This window comes from Liolophura sinensis, chromosome 7, assembly GCF_032854445.1.
Source record: "Liolophura sinensis isolate JHLJ2023 chromosome 7, CUHK_Ljap_v2, whole genome shotgun sequence".
NCBI classification, from domain to species: Eukaryota; Metazoa; Mollusca; class Polyplacophora; order Chitonida; family Chitonidae; genus Liolophura; species Liolophura sinensis.
In genome coordinates this window covers 41,493,006-41,513,321 of record NC_088301.1, presented here as the reverse complement: position 1 = coordinate 41,513,321, position 20,316 = coordinate 41,493,006, and the positions used below count along the sequence as shown (strand labels likewise).

General features: G+C 37.5%; 2 protein-coding genes across 2 annotated transcripts; one reads left to right on the top strand and one right to left on the bottom strand.

The window, feature by feature from the left end:
- Window positions 1–2,444: 2,444 nt before the first annotated feature.
- Window positions 2,445–11,239, bottom strand: LOC135470576 (transmembrane protein 43-like). Its single transcript, XM_064749596.1, has 12 exons — window positions 11,127–11,239; window positions 9,546–9,707; window positions 8,911–9,045; window positions 8,381–8,475; window positions 7,597–7,646; window positions 7,238–7,307; window positions 6,752–6,822; window positions 6,333–6,451; window positions 5,443–5,526; window positions 4,732–4,833; window positions 4,140–4,257; window positions 2,445–3,894 (listed from the first exon to the last, which is right to left on the bottom strand). Exons 1-12 carry the CDS (start codon window positions 11,139–11,141, stop codon window positions 3,680–3,682), a joined length of 1,236 nt encoding a protein of 411 aa, XP_064605666.1. The 5' UTR covers window positions 11,142–11,239; the 3' UTR covers window positions 2,445–3,679.
- A 56-nt stretch (window positions 11,240–11,295) lies between these two features.
- LOC135470423 (nitrilase and fragile histidine triad fusion protein NitFhit-like) lies at window positions 11,296–19,564 on the top strand. The gene is made up of 10 exons (XM_064749353.1): window positions 11,296–11,359; window positions 12,064–12,468; window positions 12,823–13,032; window positions 13,316–13,426; window positions 13,782–13,883; window positions 15,901–16,063; window positions 16,433–16,554; window positions 17,155–17,328; window positions 17,713–17,781; window positions 19,122–19,564. Exons 2-10 carry the CDS (start codon window positions 12,109–12,111, stop codon window positions 19,224–19,226), a joined length of 1,416 nt encoding a protein of 471 aa, XP_064605423.1. The 5' UTR covers window positions 11,296–11,359; window positions 12,064–12,108; the 3' UTR covers window positions 19,227–19,564.
- Window positions 19,565–20,316: the final 752 nt, after the last annotated feature.

Genomic DNA, 20,316 nt, shown 5'->3' with positions numbered 1-20,316 from the left:
TCCTACAACTACAGACTGTGGTCAGGGATTGTATCCTACAACTACAGACTGTAGTCAGGAATTGTATCCTACAACTACAGACTGTGGTCAGGGCTTGTATCCTACAACTACAGGCTGTGGTCAGGGCTTGTATCCTACAACTACAGACTGTGGTCAGGGATTGTATCCTACAACTACAGACTGTGGTCCGGGATTGTATCCTACAACTACAGACTGTGGTCAGGGATTGTATTCTACAACTGATGGTTTCATAGCATGGAAGATAACCAACTTGACCAGTAGCCAGGTATTCTGTCCTACAGTTGAAGGCTTTAGTCAGGGATTGTATCCTTCAACTACAGGCTATAGTCAGGGATTGTATCCTACAGAGTGTGGTCGTGGATTGTATCGTACAACTACAGGCTGTGGTCAGGGCTTGTATCCTACAACTACAGGCTGTGGTTAGGGCTTGTATCCTACAACTACAGACTGTGGTCAGGGATTGTATCCTACAACTACAGACTGTGGTCAGGAATTGTATCCTACAACTACAGACTGTGGTCAGGGCTTGTATCCTACAACTACAGGCTGTGGTCAGGGCTTGTATCCTACAACTACAGACTGTGGTCAGGGATTGTATTCTACGACTACAGACTGTGGTCAGGGACTGTGTCCTAAATCTACAAGCTGTGTTGAAAGCTTTAGTCATGGATTGTATCCACAGCTGCAGGGTGTAGTCAGGAATTGTATCCAACTACAGACTGGTCAGGAATTGTATTCTATAACTGCAGGCTTTGGTCAGGGATTGTATCCTACAACTACAGGCTGGTCAGGAATTGTATCTTACAACTACAGATTGTGGTCAGGGATTGTATTCTACAATTATGAGCTGTGGTCAGGGATTGTGTCCTACAACTACAGGCTGTGGTTAGGAATTGTATCCTACAACTGCAGACTGTGGTCAGGGATTGTATTCTACAACTGCAGACTGTGGTCAGGGATTGTGTCCTAAAACTACAGGCTGTGTGTCAGGGATTGTATCCGACATGTACAGGCGGTGGCTTGTACGCCTTGTATCCTACAGCTATGGGCTGTGGTCAGGGATTGTGTCCTACAGTTATAAGCTGTGGTCAGGGATTGTATCCTACAACTATGTACTGTGGCTAGACATTGCGGTAAGCAATATTCTGTAATCTGTGCTGAAGTGATTGTATCGTGGAGTAGTGAGCATACAAATGTGTACATGTGGGTCCGACAATAAAGCTACTTTAAGGGGATGCAGATTGGCCGACGGTGGAGATAAGATTTCTGAGTTAAACCCTACAGCATTTTTCACATTTGAATAAATCTGCCATCTCTAAAATTCAGCTAAGGATAGACATAGACTGGACTTGCATGTCTCTGCTCCAGCCAATCAGAAACAGATTCTGCATCCCTTTAAGGACTTTTGGGTAGTGTTATAACATGCCAAAAAAAAAAAAGATAGTGATAATCCTAATCCTGGATTAAAAGGTGGAGTAGTGAGCACACAAATATGTATAAAACTACACCAGGAGAAATATGAAAAAATTGTGAAGACAGCATTTAGTACATGTGGGAAACTTTGTTTAAAATACATCATGCTTTTCAGTTTGTGTTTTCAGAATGAAACCCTCAAGCTCATGTACTTGTACATGTTGTTTACCATGTCATAAAGGCTGTCATGGGAGAATGAGTCTTTAATAGCCAGTCTGCCAAATTTCATTTACATTTTGTAAAATTTACACCATATGGTAGCTGTACATGTGTAGGCCTACCGGTTTCCTTACCTTGGCAACAGGATTACAATGTTCGTTGACCTGCATACATGCATTTGTAGGTTGGCTAAACTAGAAACTTACCTCATCTGTGATTGACATTAAGTGTGTAAATAAGCAGCAGTTTTTGATATTACCGGTATTGGCAAGATTATGTTTTCTGTACAGCCAGTTGGCTTAAGCTCTGCACGTAAATTTCTGAACCTTATCAGCTGTATATAATGCATCTGTTCCAGAAACTATTGTGATTTTTAACAAAGATAACAAAGTTTCTTATTAAGTATGTGGTTTGGGTTTGTTTTTTTTGTTTTTCACAATTTCTGAACATCAGTAGTGAAGCAAGCAAGCAGAGAACTCCAATCAAATATGAGTAACATATAAGGGCCTATAATCTTCAAATGTGAACATCAGTGCACCTTCCTCCCTACATTTGACAATCATATGTATGTCAAATATTAGTGCAAAAAGATACTCCGATGCAATGAAAGAGATACAGATGGAAAGACAAATCACTGGCATTGAAATATGTACGATGCAGAGATTGGTTTTTGTAATCCTGCTCTTAATGGTTTATTAATGTAGTCCCATTACAAAAAGACATTTTGACCACGCAGACACAGATCAAAAGACATCAATATCAATTTAAAGACATAAAATAATAGTCATCTGGTAGTCAGCCAATTCTCCTTTTATTATTTCTCAAGATTTGAGGAAAGTACAGGAAACTTGACCCATACAGGCATGAGATTTGTCCTCTTTTTTGGAGGAATTCCTCTTTATTCATACAAAAAATGCATCATAATTTAATTCAGAAACACCGAAAATGTCAAAATACATTGATGAATAGTTTCCTCTGTTTTCATCCCAGTGTCTGTCTCATTCTTGCCCATATGACTCTTGACTATATGTCTCTGTTCTCAGGACGGAGGCATAATAAGCATGCCATTCGGATTTATCTAACTACTTGATAAACCTCATCTCTCCAGCTCATGCTGATTTCCTCTCATGCGGTAAGTCAGAAGGTCTGCCAGGAACCTGGATGGTCGTGCGTTTCCCCTGGGCTCTGTCCATTTTCCTACCACCATCATTCTGGCTGCTGTCGCATAAGTGAAATATTCTTCAGTGTGTCGTCAAACATCAAATAAAAAAATACAAGTACATGCAACATTGGGATTTCTTTATTAATTATGAATGTTAAACCCACACTTGATAACATCATGATACAAGCCTCGTTACTTCGTACCTAGAATTCAAAACCTATGTGAAAAAGTCAAACCATATTACAAAAAATTAGAAACACAAATAAATTACTGCCAATATATTTGATGTCTTTGATATACAAAGCTGGGTCTAGGCCTAATAAGCAACTATCAAAATGTCAAAGAATTGAGCCATTTTTCCATTGTGTTACTTTACATCCTCCTGGATTACACAGATGATGTACCAAGTGTTTACTATCATTATACTATCATTCCCATGACAAAATCTCTGTTTTTCACACCAGTTTTAACATATTGTGCAGTCAACTGAGAAACTACACAGCTTTGGTGTTCGGCACTTTGGACTTTATTGACACTTTGCCTGATTTGACTGTGCACCAGTATAGTGCATGAGTCTTCATTTAATCGAAATCCTATCTTGCCCAATTATACTCACGTGTACTTTTGCAAGAATCAATTTATATGGAAGTATAGGTATCACAATGGTAGAATTTTTTAGCATGTTACCATGCTTGACTCTGTGAGACCATGGATTGTAAAAATAATAATAACCACCACAAAAATTATACTAAGTGTGCTTCTTCCCAATATGAAAACAAATTCAAAGTGTAAAATCAATATTCATTTTATAGACAGTTACTTCTCTTTTTACTTTCTTATAAAATTCCCTACTCAATCCCCCTGCTACACGTTTCTATGACTGCTCTGATTATGTCTAACCCTTAGCTTTGATAAAATAAATGGCGTGGAAGCCATCACCAATATTGCAATGCCCAGCAAGGGTCGGTATCGAATCCAGCCAATGGCAATCACAGTCAGGGACAAACTGATCGACAGAGCTAAATTCATCATATGCATTCCCATGGCAACCAGTTCCCGCACAATTGGTAACCAATCAACTGAAAGTATAAAAAAACATGTTTTGTGACAGGCAATGTTAATAGTTTTTTAATTACCAAAAAATTTACTTATTGATTGTGAGGTACTAAGCCACATTTTACTTGCTAAAGGTTTATAACAAAACTATTTCTCAAATTGCATGGAAACATATTTCACAGCATTGTAGAGTTTAAAAAACAGTAAAGTCTTAAATACACAGAAATACAATTCACGTCAAATGACTGAGATCCTAATTGAAACTCACCCAGAACAGCAATTATGCGAGTCACACACCCGAACCCAACAAACATCAACAGCCACCCACCAAGTCGTATTGCCCAGGTGATGAATGTGTTGTGCGCATGTTCCTTTCCGAAAATTTCCTGCAATAACCACATATCAATGTTGATATAAATGGAGCCAATTGGCTGTCATTTTCACTGTTGAACAATTGAGTTGGTTCTCTTTCACACTACATGTAAGCTGGTACCAGGCATTTGCATCAAAGTGTTCCATAAAATACACCTTTACTTACAACAATACCCTTCAACTTTATTCCTGCAGTCATGATACAAATGCTACATTCAGGAAAAACAAATCACCTATCTCTTACACCTATTATAATTTGATTTATGGATTGATAGACAGACAGACAGACAGAAAGACACAGAGAAAGCTATCTACCTAGCTCTATGCTAGATCACCTTAAGGCACTACAAGGACTGCTGACTGCTTCAGTAATATTGTAATCAAGCTCCACTGGAATCTTGAAACTAACAGTACATGAGGCTGGGATTGAATCCACACAGTTAATCTCATATTTCTGGTCTCACAATTTGTCTTAATGACATGAATACCTTTGGTGAGACTTCTCCATAGTATAGGAGCTCCAGAATGTCCCCAGCTTGAGTTTCATACTGTTCCAATTGATTGTGCTTCTGCTTTGCTATAATACTGACCTAAATAAAACAGATATACATTTATTTGTATACAGTACTTCATCTATCATGTTTTGAATTTCAGAAAGATTACTCAACAACTACAAAGGTTTTCAATAGCCACTGTCACAGGGTTTTGATAACCACAGAATTAAAAAAAAAAAAAAAAAAGAACTCATCAACACTTATAATATCAATGAAAACAAAAAATATGAATTTCATTACAGAGAACTTTTTATGCCAAGTCTTTTGCTATGAAAACCACAAAACTAATTCAATGCAGGAAAACAAATCTTGAGGTATCGGTACACTGCTGTGGCATGGAGTTGAGTGTTTAACCGTGCATAGAAAATCAAGCACACAGCCATTTTCATGTACATGTAGAGGAAAGAAAACCAATGATGAGTCTCAGACCCAAATGATAGAAACCAGTAATTTTCATTCTTTCTTTCTTTAAATTCCAGTTTTACTCAGAGGAAAGGTATCACAAAATAAATGGTTCCTAATATTTGGTATGCAAACAATATTCTATTGTCTGAAAAGCAACTTCATGAGGTGCTGTCCCTATATATATTAAACCAGACAAAAACATTTCAATATATTGCTGGACTTTCAAGTAGTTAAACTCACCATGTCTGCCTCTGCAGAAGTTTTCTCTTGGTCACCGCTGTGTGACAACCCAGCATAGGAAAATTTAACCTTTAAATCGCCAACCTAAACAAAAAATAAACATACATGTTTTAGTTTTGCTCAAAGCCTAAAATCTGAGGGCAAAATCTGATCTGATGGTTACATACATGTAGGCCTAGATGATACATCATCAAACAACATAAATCTGTACCAATTAGATGTTCCTCATACAGGTATATATATACATTTGTTTCGCAAGAGCTACATGCACATCAGTGCTTTCTTCTATCCTTAAACTGATTGTCATCAAATAAGTGAATATTAATATAATCAGTGTAACTAGATGGTGATTTTCAATAAATGTTAATATCAGCTATTAGGTCAGTGTACACAAAATTTTGTGGGTATCAACATGCTTCAAGATACAGCCCTAATCTTCACAACAACAATAATAAATAAATCGAAAGATAAATAAAGAAATAAATGAATAATGTAGATAAAACTAAAATTATATGTACATTCCAACTGCATAATTCCTATCCAGGCTTGAAAAAAAAAGGCACCGACACCAACACAGCCACTTTCCCAAAACATCAATATATCTTGCTTTGCACATGTAGTTTGAACTTGAATTGCACATGTGGTTTGAATGATTGTTGTCATGTTAATGGTCGTGGTAAACTGAAGTGCTTGGAGTTAACCACCGACCTTCGCAAGTTAACTGATAAACCTTCTGACTTAAAGCACCATGGAAACAGCATGTGCCCTTGCTGGTCAAGGTCATGAAGGTCACAGTGAGGCAGGTATTTAATCATCTGAGCCTCCGATGGCCGTGTATTTAAAGTTAAATCCATTACATGTATAGTTCACTGAATTGGTCATTTCCTTACCTGTGGCCTTAATGGGTCATTACCATGGTAATAGTATCCCATGTAAAGTTGTACACCTGGCTGGAGGGAAGGTGAAGAGGCTTCTATATCTTTATATTGATTGATTTTCTCCACCAAACCTGCATAAAACGCAAAATTATCACAATTTTTAAAGAGCATGTACTTCTCGTAACAAAGTAGATTAGAGAAAAGAAAACATGTCACCAAACTGATTGCATCACGGAACTGTGTCTAAATGTGGATGTCACATCACACCTGGAAAATGGGCCAGAATGTGGTGTCACACCAAACCTGGGAGATGGGTCTGAATGTGGATGGTGTGAGCCGTCATAGCTTTACATCTATATAATTCAAATATGAATAAATACCCAGAAAATACCACATTTATGTACATATACTTATAACAAAAGCACCAATACCTTTAGACAGTTCGAATGCTCCAACCCAGACACCCGAGGCTACATACTCTTTGGGCTGTACAGCAAACTCACTGAAATCAAAGGTGAGACGCACACTTTCACACACTTTGTGACCAGAAAACAGAAAATCCTACAACACAACAGTCTTAGCATGCAGAAATCTCCTGTAATACTATTTTAAACTGATATAACAGAAACGAAAGCACTGGGAATTTCATACGATTCAATCTATGAGCTTCAATGGATTTGTAATATGTTCTACTGTAATTCTTTCCTGCCATGCGCTTAAATGGCATCATTTTCCAACACCTAATATGTTTATAATTGTGACCTGAAAGCTGTAAATTTAGGATTTCTTAAATTGAACACCATCAATCTATTTTTTTATCTAATTGGTGTTTTACGCCAAACTCAATAATATTTCACTTATACGACAGCAGCCGGCATTATGGTGGGAGGAAACTAAATACCCCCAATGATCATTACCTGGGATTATGATGTCCAACTGTATTATCAAAGGATGATGAGCGAACCAAGTCTGACCTCCATTCCTGGGCTGAAGAGGATAATTTTGATAATTATGGTCTTTAATTTTTTTTCAATATGATATACCATGTAACATATAATATGCATATAATTTTACACAGTTACAATTTAAATATTTAATGAGTTTTCACTACTGGATAGAAATTTTTTAAACATACAAAGCTTATTACTGGCTTACGCTAAAAAAACTAAAGGTAAATATTCTTGCTTTATCAGTTTGACTTTGTTCTGCGCCAAGAACACTGTCAAAATCCAAGAATCATTACTGAAATAAGGATATTATGTGGGGTGAAACTTACAGTAAGAATAGGTGATATCTTCTTTTGTGTGAGATCCCTCATTAACCTCCCTGAATAGTGGCAGTAAAATACACATGTATGGTTAATCAATCATTCAAGTTGCAAGATTATCAATTATGAAAAGTGTATAACTTAGATATATGCTCATGTTGTCATCTTCCAATATCATAAAACATATGATGCATTTTCTGGATGGAAAAGTAACGAAACCCAGTGCAAATCTGCGTACCTCTAAAAAGTCACCATTACAGACTTTCTGAAGAGGCCTCAGCAAGCAGATGACGAGGTGAAAAATAACATGGGAAGTCATAGGGAAATGAACAACACCGGATGATATTCAGAGAAGTATAGCAGATAATAGCCAGAAATTACAGTACGAAAGACAACAGAGCAATGTACACAGCATATCTGTTAAATGTGAACGTCACCAAAACTTAAGTTTGGACTAATGAGGCCATGAACCAGATTTTTGTATTAACTCCCATGTTATTTAGACAATGTTTTCACTGCTGTGTGTCAGTGAGTAAGCTTGAATGATTGGCACCAATTCAACATAATTTACCAGTTTTGGCTAATAAGTCAAAATTTGATTTAAATACATATTTTTAAAATCCGTATTTTATTGCATATTTTGAGCAGGAGTCAAACTTAGGAACAACTTATAAGTTTTACATGTATGTTAAGTTAAATGAAGCAATATCTAAACTTCTTGTGACATACACAACATTTGACAGATTTAAAGTTTGAAATGGCTCTGAATTTGCCTGTGATGTCGACAATATACCTTTTGTGTTCTTGTTCCACCCACTGATACATTTCCACCTGTCGCTTTAATTTCACAGCAGAGATGGAAACATCATAGAGGGTATCGGTTAATACCTAGAAAATTTAATAGAATGGTACACAAAATTGACAGAAAACTGCATAAAGTAAAATAATTTTTTTCTGCATGGAGGCTGATAATTAGATGTCCATAAAATGAAGGTTAAATGTGGCAACTACATTCTAGTATTACAGACAGGTCTCCTACACGAACATGAGAAATCAAGGTCTGATTGTCCTGATTATATTTCAATGCAATTAAAGCTGATACTCTATAAATTCTCTCTATATTTCTTACTCATGTTTACTTTCACTTAACTGCACTGAACAAACGGACAAATTATTTTAATTGTGGTAGCATTTTTTTTATTTTATATCGATTTATTTCCTTGTAAAAAGAATCTATTCAAATCCTCTTAACCATGTTTTATTTTTTTAATAAATCAAATCTTAAACTGAAACAGCATAAATGTCACCTTGCACAGGACTCACCTCTTTTGTCTTCAGGCCACCGGACAGGTAGATCAACTTTCCGCTGTTTTCCTCAAATGCCACTTCTGATGTGCGAAGAGACTGCACTATACTTAAGCCCTCATCCAAAGATTTTGATGTTTGAACAGCTCGTCCCTGGAACAGTTTAATCAGTATTTATGTTTTAGACTTCATAGATGTTCTCTTCTGGAATTAGACTTAACAACATTTTACTTGTAGATTTTTATGTTACCAAATATGCCCTAGTACTGGTAGCTTTGGCATTGCAAAATGTTCCAGCTTTGTGTAACAAAATCTTTCCTTCAAACCTTAAGGGCACTTATAATTAGAGTCATTCATCTATTATTACTCATAGGTCCTTAATGACAATAACCAACCAATATTGCATGATGACCTGCTCATGCAGGCTTCCATTTGCTGAAATTGCACATCCACCTAGATCTGCAATAGGGACATAGGTCTGCAAATCTGTAGGCCATATATGGCAATGTTCATCAGTAAGCTCCCAACTTCCCAACAATCAGTGGTTTACACTAGATACTGAAGTTTCTTTCATTCATAAAACTGCCTGCTGTCATACACATGTAAACTAGATTTATTACATTTACATTACAATTGTAAAATAAAATAGTCACCTCGTTCCAGAAGAGTAGACCAGATCCTGCCACCAAAAGTGCTATTCCAGCGAGTATTCCAAACAGACTACTTCCTACACGTTCAAAAAATGTTGGGTTGCGTCGATAGCTTGTCCGAGTATGTGAATCCATGTTATTGTGCATGCCTGGGTCATTGGGGTACTGCAGAAAAATATTGTACAATAGTAAAACCACTAAAATACAATCTCCACTGTTTATTACATGTTCCTTAGTTTACCCCAACATGTTGTGCATCCAAGAGGATACATTTTACAGGTTAAAATATGCATGTTATTTTAAACTGGTTGTAAACTATAACTCAACAGCCCAATAATCTCAGATTGTTCTGATGTTAGGTCTCTGTCTCAGCACGCCCTGTGGTTGCTTAATTAGAAACCATCCTTGAGAGAACAAAAGTTTGCCAAGCCTCAAACAGTACAATCTCAGATTAATAGCATCCAACCATTCACATGAAGTTCTTCTTGACATGCACCATGTCACTGGTTGAAGGATGGGACATTCAAAATGATAGTTTCAGATGAGTGACTTGGAGCCATGACACTTGATAGACAGCTCACATAGATCGATGCTTCATTGATCTAAGATGATAATGAGCTAAGAAGTATGTCTTTAATATTCATTCATTAAGAAATATTCAATATAATGCCCTGAAATAAGCTGACAATGGGCACCATTAGTGCAATGAAAGTGCAAGATTGAATCTTGTGTCAAAAACAGGTGTAATACTGTTCCCTACAGTACTGGACACAGTTACAATGAATGTCAGCATACTACAATAGCCACACTAGTTAGTCCATCTAGGTGAACTACAGGAATCTCAATGACAGTATATAGTTGCCTGCTACATATCTATAATATAGTACATCAGTGACACATAGCACTTCCAGCCAATTCTTAGTTTTGAACATGCTGGTTGCTCATAGGGAAAGAGAGGTGATAAATAATATGGAGCTATTAAAATTGCATGAAATATCAATTTTTGTCTAAAGTCTAAAGTTTTAGATCCTATGTACCGTACTACAGAGAGAAGTTAATGTGCACATTCTGATTACTTTTTCCAGAAAGAGTTCCTTAACAAAGAGCGTCCCATGTGAGAAATTTTTAAATCGCACACAACATTTGAATTCAGAACACTCTCTCCTTTGATCCGACAGTTTAATCTGCTAGATTACCGTTAAAAGATATTTTAAAGATACAGGCATTGACATCGATGCATATATACCAAATATAACTGACAGGATTGAGTTATAGGCCTAAAGATTAGTGAAATTTTCCTTATGGAATTAAATATGATGAGAACTGAGCACTATGAGGAAGGAGGCCGGCTTTCTTACCTACAATTTTTGGTGTTGTAGAAAACATTACAGTAGAGAACATTAGAGTAGGCCTATATAAAGTAAAGAGATTGTGGACATAAAGTAAAAACGATTAAAAAAGTTATTAGTTACTGTAAACAGTTAACAGCAAGAACAACTGGAAATCTGTGGCATGATTTACACATGAACATTTCAAAGGCTGATAATACAACGGTGACAATATATTCAAAGTATTGTTACATACATTCTGACGGTACATGATGTCTCTATATGTGTCAAAACTACCCGTGAACCTGTGGTAATGTGAACTTTTATAACGATTATGTCAGTGTTGAGGCGCTTTCGCTTTCTGGGATCTCCGGAAGTGAACGAAGAAGGCAGTGATTGGTTAGATTGATCATATGACGTAGCCTCTGTGAGGGAAAACCCCGTGAAAGCGTAGTGTCCGTGAATGAAAATGTTTTATATGTTTTAAGTGTAAGTATGTTTAGTTCAGTAGCCAATAAATATGTTTCATTTAAGATCATACAGCTATGATATTATAGGAACTGCGGTAACTGCTACGATTCTTAAACTGTATGTGGGATGTTTACTGATAGTTACATAGTCATTTGCTCATAAGTGTGAAGGTCTGCCACAAACCTGCAGGTGGTCGTGGGTTCCCCGCGGGCTCTTCGTGATTTCCCCGCGGGCTCTTCGTGATTTCCTCCCACTGCGATGCTAGCGGCTGTTTAAGGGAAATATTCTGGAGTAACGCAAATAAAACCAGTTATTAAAACAATTAAATTGTCTTAACTTCTATTGAATATATGACAGCATTCATGTTTATGGGTGTAAGAAAACAAAGTGCTGGCGTGAAATTTTTCTGCTGGGTCAGATACAAATAGCCTGTTTTGGGCTATGATTATAGGTAATGGACCAGGATGTTTGCTAGCAATGATAATGGTAGAATATAGTATTTTGTAAAATATTTTGGGAAGGAATTGCCTTTAGGGGGCCTATCCTTGCATAAGGAGATATTGGAGTATAAACAGGAAAGCATCTGCATGCACAGGCATGTCTCCATGCAGTCAGAATGATATAAGTATGGTGAGATACACTCAACACTCACATGTGACGCACTTGTAGTGTCATTAATATGATGTACATGTTGTGTATTTTTCTTTTGTTTTTTTCTTTAGTTCACACTATTAAATTAGGTGGGAAAAGGTGAGATATATTGATCTATGAGGATATTTTCTCACCTTGGGAGACGAGCTTTGACTGTTGTGGAAGCTTGCAGACAGCAGAAGTGTGGAATGGCTGACATGGTCGGGCATGGCCGCAGGTGTGTGGTGGGAGTGTGTCAGATGAACTGCACCTCTGACAAGGAGGCTAACTTCAGCGTCGGTAAATCACTCATCACCAGGGCAAAAAGGCGAGGTGCAAAGATGGTATTTCTGCCAGAGTGTTTTGATTATGTTGGAGAAGACAAGGAAAAGTCCTTAAGCATGGCAGAGACGTTAGAGGGAGATCTTATAACACGGTACAGACACTTGGCTAAGGAGCAGGATGTCTGGCTGTCTTTAGGTGGATTTCATCACAAGGTGGGAATGCAAAATTCATCTAGTTTGTGAACACATACTGTGGAATCTCACTGGGCCCTCTGAATATATTGCAAATTGTTTTGAAAAATTTCATGGAATTAGGAAATTAAGCCAAAATATTGTTTATGATATTTGTGATAATTTATTCAGGCCATTAAGCCAAAGAATGCCAAATCAAAGATATAAATTTGGTTTGAGTGAAACTTTCAAAATATTCGCCGGATTTCTCATGTAGTTAAGACAAAGAATCAAGTTTCCGTGGAGAAAGGGTGATGAAGTTTGTGATCTGGAAATTTGTCTGTTTCATGCAATATAACTTTGTCTTGATAATTGCCTTTATGGACTCCATTGCAGGGTCCTCCAGGAGATGGGAAAGCAGCGATAAAGAACATGCATATTATCTTGGATAATCAGGGGGACATCAAAGCTCATTACAGTAAAACACATTTGTTTGACATTGAAATAAAGGATAAAGTTTGTTTGAAGGAGAGTGATTTTGTAATACCTGGACAAAAGATTGTACCTCCAGTCCCTACACCTGTTGGGAAAGTTGGGCTGGCTATTGTATCCTTTATTGCTGGTAAGTTGATGAGTTCCTTACTATACAATAAATATATACTGTTTCTTGCACGAGCCAAACTATATAAAGGTTGTAAACATGCATATATGCTTAATTCTTTGTAGGTAATATATTGACATGTATGTGTATAATTTTTTGGGAAATATACAGCATACATGTATATTTACAGTATACATACTTACTGACAAGTGGTATACATGTGATTTCAAAGCAAAACACATGAGCAGCAAGACATTGTACAGTCATGTACCTTAACAAATGAGTCAGTGCTACGACCTACGCTTCCCAGAATTGTCAATTGCGTTAACTCAGCAAGGGGCGGAGCTTCTGACCTTCCCATCAGCCTTTACTCAGACAACTGGCTTAGCACACTGGGAGGTAAGCTGAAGATCAGAGCTGGGGTCTCTGACCTGGAGGAATTTTTTTAGCATATTACCTAATAACCAATATCAGAAGAACACAAATAAAGAGATGTATGCCATGATACTTAAATATATTTCCCTATCTAACTCTATACCTCAGTTGTAATGAAATATGTGTGCTGGCAGTAAAATGACAGACAATCCATGGTCAATTTTTTGTAGCAAGTAAAATCACTGAATATTAATGAGGTAAATTAACAAGAGACCATCATATTTCAGCAGTTATACGTGATCATTAGCCAACTGTCATTCTGCCATTGCTGCTCTGCTTTTACTCGGTGTGCTGTAGTCTTTCATTACCTCTCCTACAGAGCCTTTTAAGGAGCCGAGCCATCGAGAACCAGTGCTATGTCCTTGCTGCCGCTCAGACAGGGAAACACAATGCTAAGCGCACATCATATGGGCACGCTATGGTAAGTAGAAGTACATGTAATGAATAAACTATTTTGGTATGATCTAATTATAAAATGAGCCAGCAATGTTATATAAGATGATGAAAAGAATAGCATACTTTTGGGGTTATCTGGAAAATGAACACACATGGGATAATATGACTATGTAGTTAACCAGCAGGAGATCATCTGATTATGTGAACATCCTTGAAATGCCTTTTGGGATGGAACTCTGATGGGATGCCTTATAGATGGATCACATATTCTTGAGTACGGCGTAAAAGACCAATGAAATAAATAAATAAATAAATAAATAAATAAATAAGTATAGATGGAACACTTCTGAGATAACTTGGATTGAACACCTGTGGGATGAAATAAGGATGAAAATGTTATGAGATGACCTATGGATGGAACACTTGTACGATGACCTATGACAGAAGCTATTCAGGGATGACCTATAGATTGAACTCTTATGGGATGACCTATGGACGGGGCTCATAAGGGATTACCTATAGAATGAACTCTTATGGGATGACCTATGGACGGGGCTCATAAGGGATGACCTATAGATTGAACTCTTATGGGATGACCTATGGACAGGGCTCATAAGGGATGACCTATAGATTGAACTCTTATGGGATGACCTATGGACAGGGCTCGTAAGGGATGACCTATAGAATAAACTCTTATGGGATGACCTATGGACGGGGCTCATAAGGGATGACCTATAGATTGAACTCTTATGGGATGACCTATGGACAGGGCTCATAAGGGATGACCTATAGAATGAACTCTTATGGGATGACCTATGGACGGGGCTCATAAGGGATGACCTATAGATGGGACACTAATGGGATGACCTATGGATGGCACTCATAAGGGATGACCTATGGACAGGACTCATAAGGGATGACATAGATGGGACACTAATGGGATGACCTATGGACGGGGCTCATAAGGGATGACCTATAGATGGGACACTAATGGGATGACCTATGGATGGCACTCATAAGGGATGACCTATGGACAGGGCTCATAAGGGATGACCTATGGACAGGGCTCATAAGGGATGACATAGATGGGACACTAATGGGATGACCTATGGACAGGGCTCATAAGGGATGACATAGATGGGACACTAATGGGATGACCTATGGACAGGGCTCATAAGGGATGACATAGATGGGACACTAATGGGATGACCTATAGATGGGACACTAATGAGATGACCTATGGACGGGGCTCATAAGGGATGACCTATAGATGGGACACTAATGGGATGACCTATGGATAGAAAACTTATGGATGACCTATGGATGCAGCTATTATGGGACGACTTATAAATTTTTGGATGGAATAGTTATGGGATGACCTATGGATAGAACTTATAGGATGACCTATGGATGGAACACTTGTGGGATGCTCTATGAGTGGAACTCTTTATGGGATGACACATGGATAGAACACTTATGGGATGACCTGTGGATGGAACAGTTATGGGATGACCTGTGGATGGAACAGTTATGGGATGACCTGTGGATGGAACAGTTATGCGATGACCTGTGCATGGAACAGTTATGGGATGACCTTTGGATGGAACAGTTATGGGATGACCTGTGGATTGAACACCTGTGGTATGAGATATGAATGGAACACTTGTGGGATGACCTGTGGATAGAACACTTGTGGGATGCTCTATGAGTGGAACTCTTTATGGGATGACACATGGATAGAACACTTATGGGATGACCTGTGGATGGAATAGTTATGGGATGACCTGTGGATGGAACAGTTATGGGATGACCTGTGGATGGAACAGTTATGGGATGACCTGTGGATGGAACAGTTATGGGATGACCTGTGGATAGATGATCTGTGGGTGGAAGTTGTAAAAACTTACCTTGATTTAAGGAAAAGCATGTTGAATAAATCTTCGTGTATGTTAATAACTAGTATTGTGTAGACAGAATGTGATATTGTGTGGGCAGAATGTTATATTGCAGACAAGATGTTGAACAATGTTACTTTCTTTCAGATTGTAGACCCTTGGGGGTGTGTAGTTGCCCAGTGCCATGAAGGAGTGGATGTGTGTTTTGCAGAGGTAGACCTGGATTACCTGCACAAGGTGCGCACGGACATGCCAGTACAACAGCACCGGCGTCAAGACCTCTACGGTTACATTTGTGTGTCTCACATAGGTCTGTTTTCTCCTTTCTTTTTTTTTAAGCTGCATAGAAATTTGTAATACTGGGACAAAATACTATCCTTCTTGCTCATTGTGTGCAGAAGAAAAGTGAAGAAGTAGGAATGACTCTCACCAGTGTATATTTGAAAGAATGGCTATTATCTGGGTAAAGGGGGGCCTCCATTTGGTGCAGCATAAATGACCCAGGAGCCTCTCACCAATGCAGTATGAGTATGGCGTAAAACACCAATGAAATAAATAAAAAAATAAATAATCTGGGTGAAGATACTTTATGTGGTTGGTAATGAAGTGACTTTTTCATGTTATTTTATATTTCCTTTTCCTCTTGAATTACCATCATTCTGTTTAATATTTTGTGCAGGTGAGATTGAAAGTGATGACAGCTACCAGTTTGGAGATTTTTCAATACGAAACACACAGGTGTTTTTTCGCTCAGCGCTGTGCATAGGTTTTGTCAATATCAAACCTGTAGTACCTGGTCATATCCTTTCATCCCTGTAATTTCATAAATAAGATGATAGGCAATAGAAGGAAGTATGATTCTTCAGAAGCATATGTAGTACATATTACAAACCTGCCTTTTATCCAAGACATTCAGACTGAAAAAAAAAGATTAAAACTTCGTTTGCTGGGAATATTTTAGAATTTTCATTAAAACACAGTAACCATTTTCTCCCTTATTTTGTTTCATGCCATTCTCATGAATTTTTCACGTATATTTTATCTGTGTGAAGGAACCAGAAGAGTCTAGCCAAGCCAACAAATTACTGTGAACTCTTCCACGTGTAAAAGCAAGGTGTTTCGAGGTAAATTCATGTAAGACCACACCAGAGAACAAAGTCAACCATCTATTGCCACCAGGGCCTAAAACAGCTTTTATCAGAAATAGAAGAATGGCTCAGATCTCATGCTGTGTTTTTTTTTTTTTTTTTTGTTGCTTCTAACATCTAGATCAAGGCAGGAAAATACATTTACAAACCAAAAAATTATCTCGTTTTAAATGTAATTGTATATTGTATGGATTCTTATATCAAATGCAACCACAGTCCTTACATCGGTGATCGACCTTAACACAGTGAACATGTATTGGTGGCCCCACTTCGACCTGCTAAAAGATTTGCAGACTTAACACAGCCTGAAGTGTCAGATATGTTTGCCTGTGTTCAGAAGATTTCTGGAGTATTGGAGGGAGAATACGGGGCTAAGTCTCTCACGATTGCTGTACAGGACGGAGAACATGCAGGCCAGACAGTGCAGGTATGAACTAAACACAGTTCATACCTGCACTGTCTGGCCTGTGAGTAGTACACCATCTAATAACCTTAATGACCATTCGTTCATGGCTAACATGCCCATTTTTCCTGATTCTGAGAGTTCTTTGGAACATGGGATGATATTCTGCTGGAAAATTCAGCACCAAAACTGATATTGTGGGCAAAAAGTCACTTTGGGATTGAGAATGAAATCTCGAATCTTTTCCTCTTTTAAAGCTTTCAGCTTTCTTGGCATTAAATCCCTTTTCCTTTCGGCTAACCTACTACAGTATATTTTCCACGCACTCTTTTGACAGGGAGAAAATTTTCACTAAAGTAAATCCATCTCCTACATTTACCAGACTGTCACTAAGTGTTTATTTTGCAGCATGTCCATGTTCATATCCTTCCAAGAAAGCCAGGAGATTTTGCCTTCAATGATGACATTTACAAAGAGGTAAGACAGATCTATAGTCGTAAGGATGATTTTGGAATTTGATATCGATTCATGTCTGGTTGAGATAAATATCAACTAGTACTATTAAAGTAGATCACCAGTGCTGGGCCAAGCAAAGTGTAGATAGATAATTTTATGTCACACAAATTGATTCTGATCATTTGAAATTCAGAAAAAGCAGTAGAATTTGGTAATCAAACATCAGAAAATCTAATTCAGTATGACTGACGAACCTTTGACCTTGATCTCATGGTGGTAGATTCACAGCAGGCATATGATAATATGAAAATGATACAAGTAAACAGATTTGCATTGGAAAAGCATATAAAGCATGGTGGCTGGGCGATGCGACGACAGATTTTCAGGTATATTAACTAAACTTCAAATGCTTTTCAAGGATCTAGTGCAAATCGGTTTACTTGTATCATTTTCAGAATTCCATTTGAGTGATACACGTGTGGAGATAATTAGGGGTCCACACAGGTAATTCTTCAGGACACCTATTGAAATCGTTCAGATTAATATTATTATTATTATTTTTCCACAGATTTTGTGAGCACCATACACCTTAGACCGTTTGACCAACTAACTTGAAATTTTGCAGTAAAATTCCCCAATACCTGAAGTTGTGCACTACGGAACCCAGTTGGTTTGGCGGCCATATTGCATTTTATATGAAATCGTTCAAACATCTTCTTCTCAAGAATCACAAGAACCGATTGTTTTGAAATTTGATATGCACGTACACCGTTGGTAGTTACAATAAGTTCCAGAACATCATTGACTTCCGGTGAAAACTTTTGAAGCTTGCCATTGGTTGAAGTTGTGACGTCACAACTGGTTTTGAAATTTAAATTTTTTGCCTTATTCTGGTGAATTTCAAGGTGCTGATTCCAAATCTGATTTGCACAGAATTGTAGCCCAAGACATGCTCTTTCCATAGCATGCGAACGGATTTGAGATACGATCAATATTTATTTATTTACTTGATAGGTGTTGTATGCCATACTCAATAATAAATTTCAATAATAATGAAATTCTGCACACACTATCCCACTAATCCAGCAGACGCTGTATATCAAGGATTAACATGCAGGTGCAGTTGTGCGCTAATGGACATGCGCAAACTGAAAATCGATCGATTTTGAAAATTTCATGAAAGGAGTCAACCAAAAATTTATCACAAAATTCGAACATTTTCACAGAGGTCTCTGGCTCTGGTTGCTTCAGATGTTTGAACATTTGAAATTTATGTATAAATTTTCAGCATTTACATGTAAGTTAATCATACACTTGAGATAAAGAAGTTTACATGTTTTTTGGGGTTTGTGTCTTTTCAGTTGGATGCCCATGATAAGAATGTAACAAGTGATAAATCCAAACTGCGTTCAGAGGAAGACATGGCGGAAGAGTCCTTTCGACTGAGAAAATTATTCCGTCAGTGAATTCCTGTGTCCCTTGCATTCATCTCAGAATATTAATTGAAAGTGTAAAGAAATATATCCAAACCAGAATGTAAGTAGAAAGAAACTTTTTTTATTTGCGAATGTAATTTTTAAATTATTTCTCAAAATTTGGGTGGAGGACAAAGATGAGATTTATCCAGTGTACATTTTAATCATGCCTGTACTATGTACTGTGTTCAAATTGTTATTATTTTCTTGTTTTGGTAAATTTAGTAAATACATGTAGTTTTCATATGTATTCAGAAAATGGGTTATGAAGGAATATGATTATCCAATTAAATCATGCAAAACTCGAAGAATAAAAAAAAACTGCATTCCAAAGTCAGATAAGTGATTGGAATTTTTTATTTATTTATTTATTTTATTAGAATTTAATGCATTCATATATGGGAATTCTAAGGCTTTATGAAGTCTATTCCACTACTATAGTGTTGGGTGCCAATGAGATCAGCTTTTCTCCTTTCCTCTAAACCCTGCATGTTTTTGCTGTCGAAATACTGAATGGAAGGTCTCTATATGAATTACCCTAGTTCAAGCTTTTCACCTGTGAAAGATCAACTTAAAGCATAAATTATACAACTTTCTATTCTGATTTTAGAGACAATGCTACATTGGTTGGGTTCGCCAATTTCAAGGCTTCACAAAAAGTACAATTTTATTACATAATGCCCTCAAAATATGCTTGAATAAGCATCTTGCAAATTACAGCTGTGCACATCAGGTAAATTTTGGTTTGCTGAAGTAAGATAACCATGAAGATGGTACATTTGCAACCAAATATCCTTCTTTAACATGTGCACACATCAATGCTAAAGGTGTGTGACATCTACTTGATGTATAAAACAGCTGCCAGCATTATTTTGGGAGGAAACCAAGCAGCGCCTTGCATGAAACTTCTGAATATCTGCAGGGTGCTGAAAGAGTTCTCTGTAGGTGCGAGACAATACATGTCACATAAGAACTTATATCTTATGGGCATTAGGATTGGGTTGGGGGAGAGGGATGCTAATCTGGTCCCTTTATTCTGGTAAGTTCACTGCTGACATCACTTCCGACCATGCATGGACAT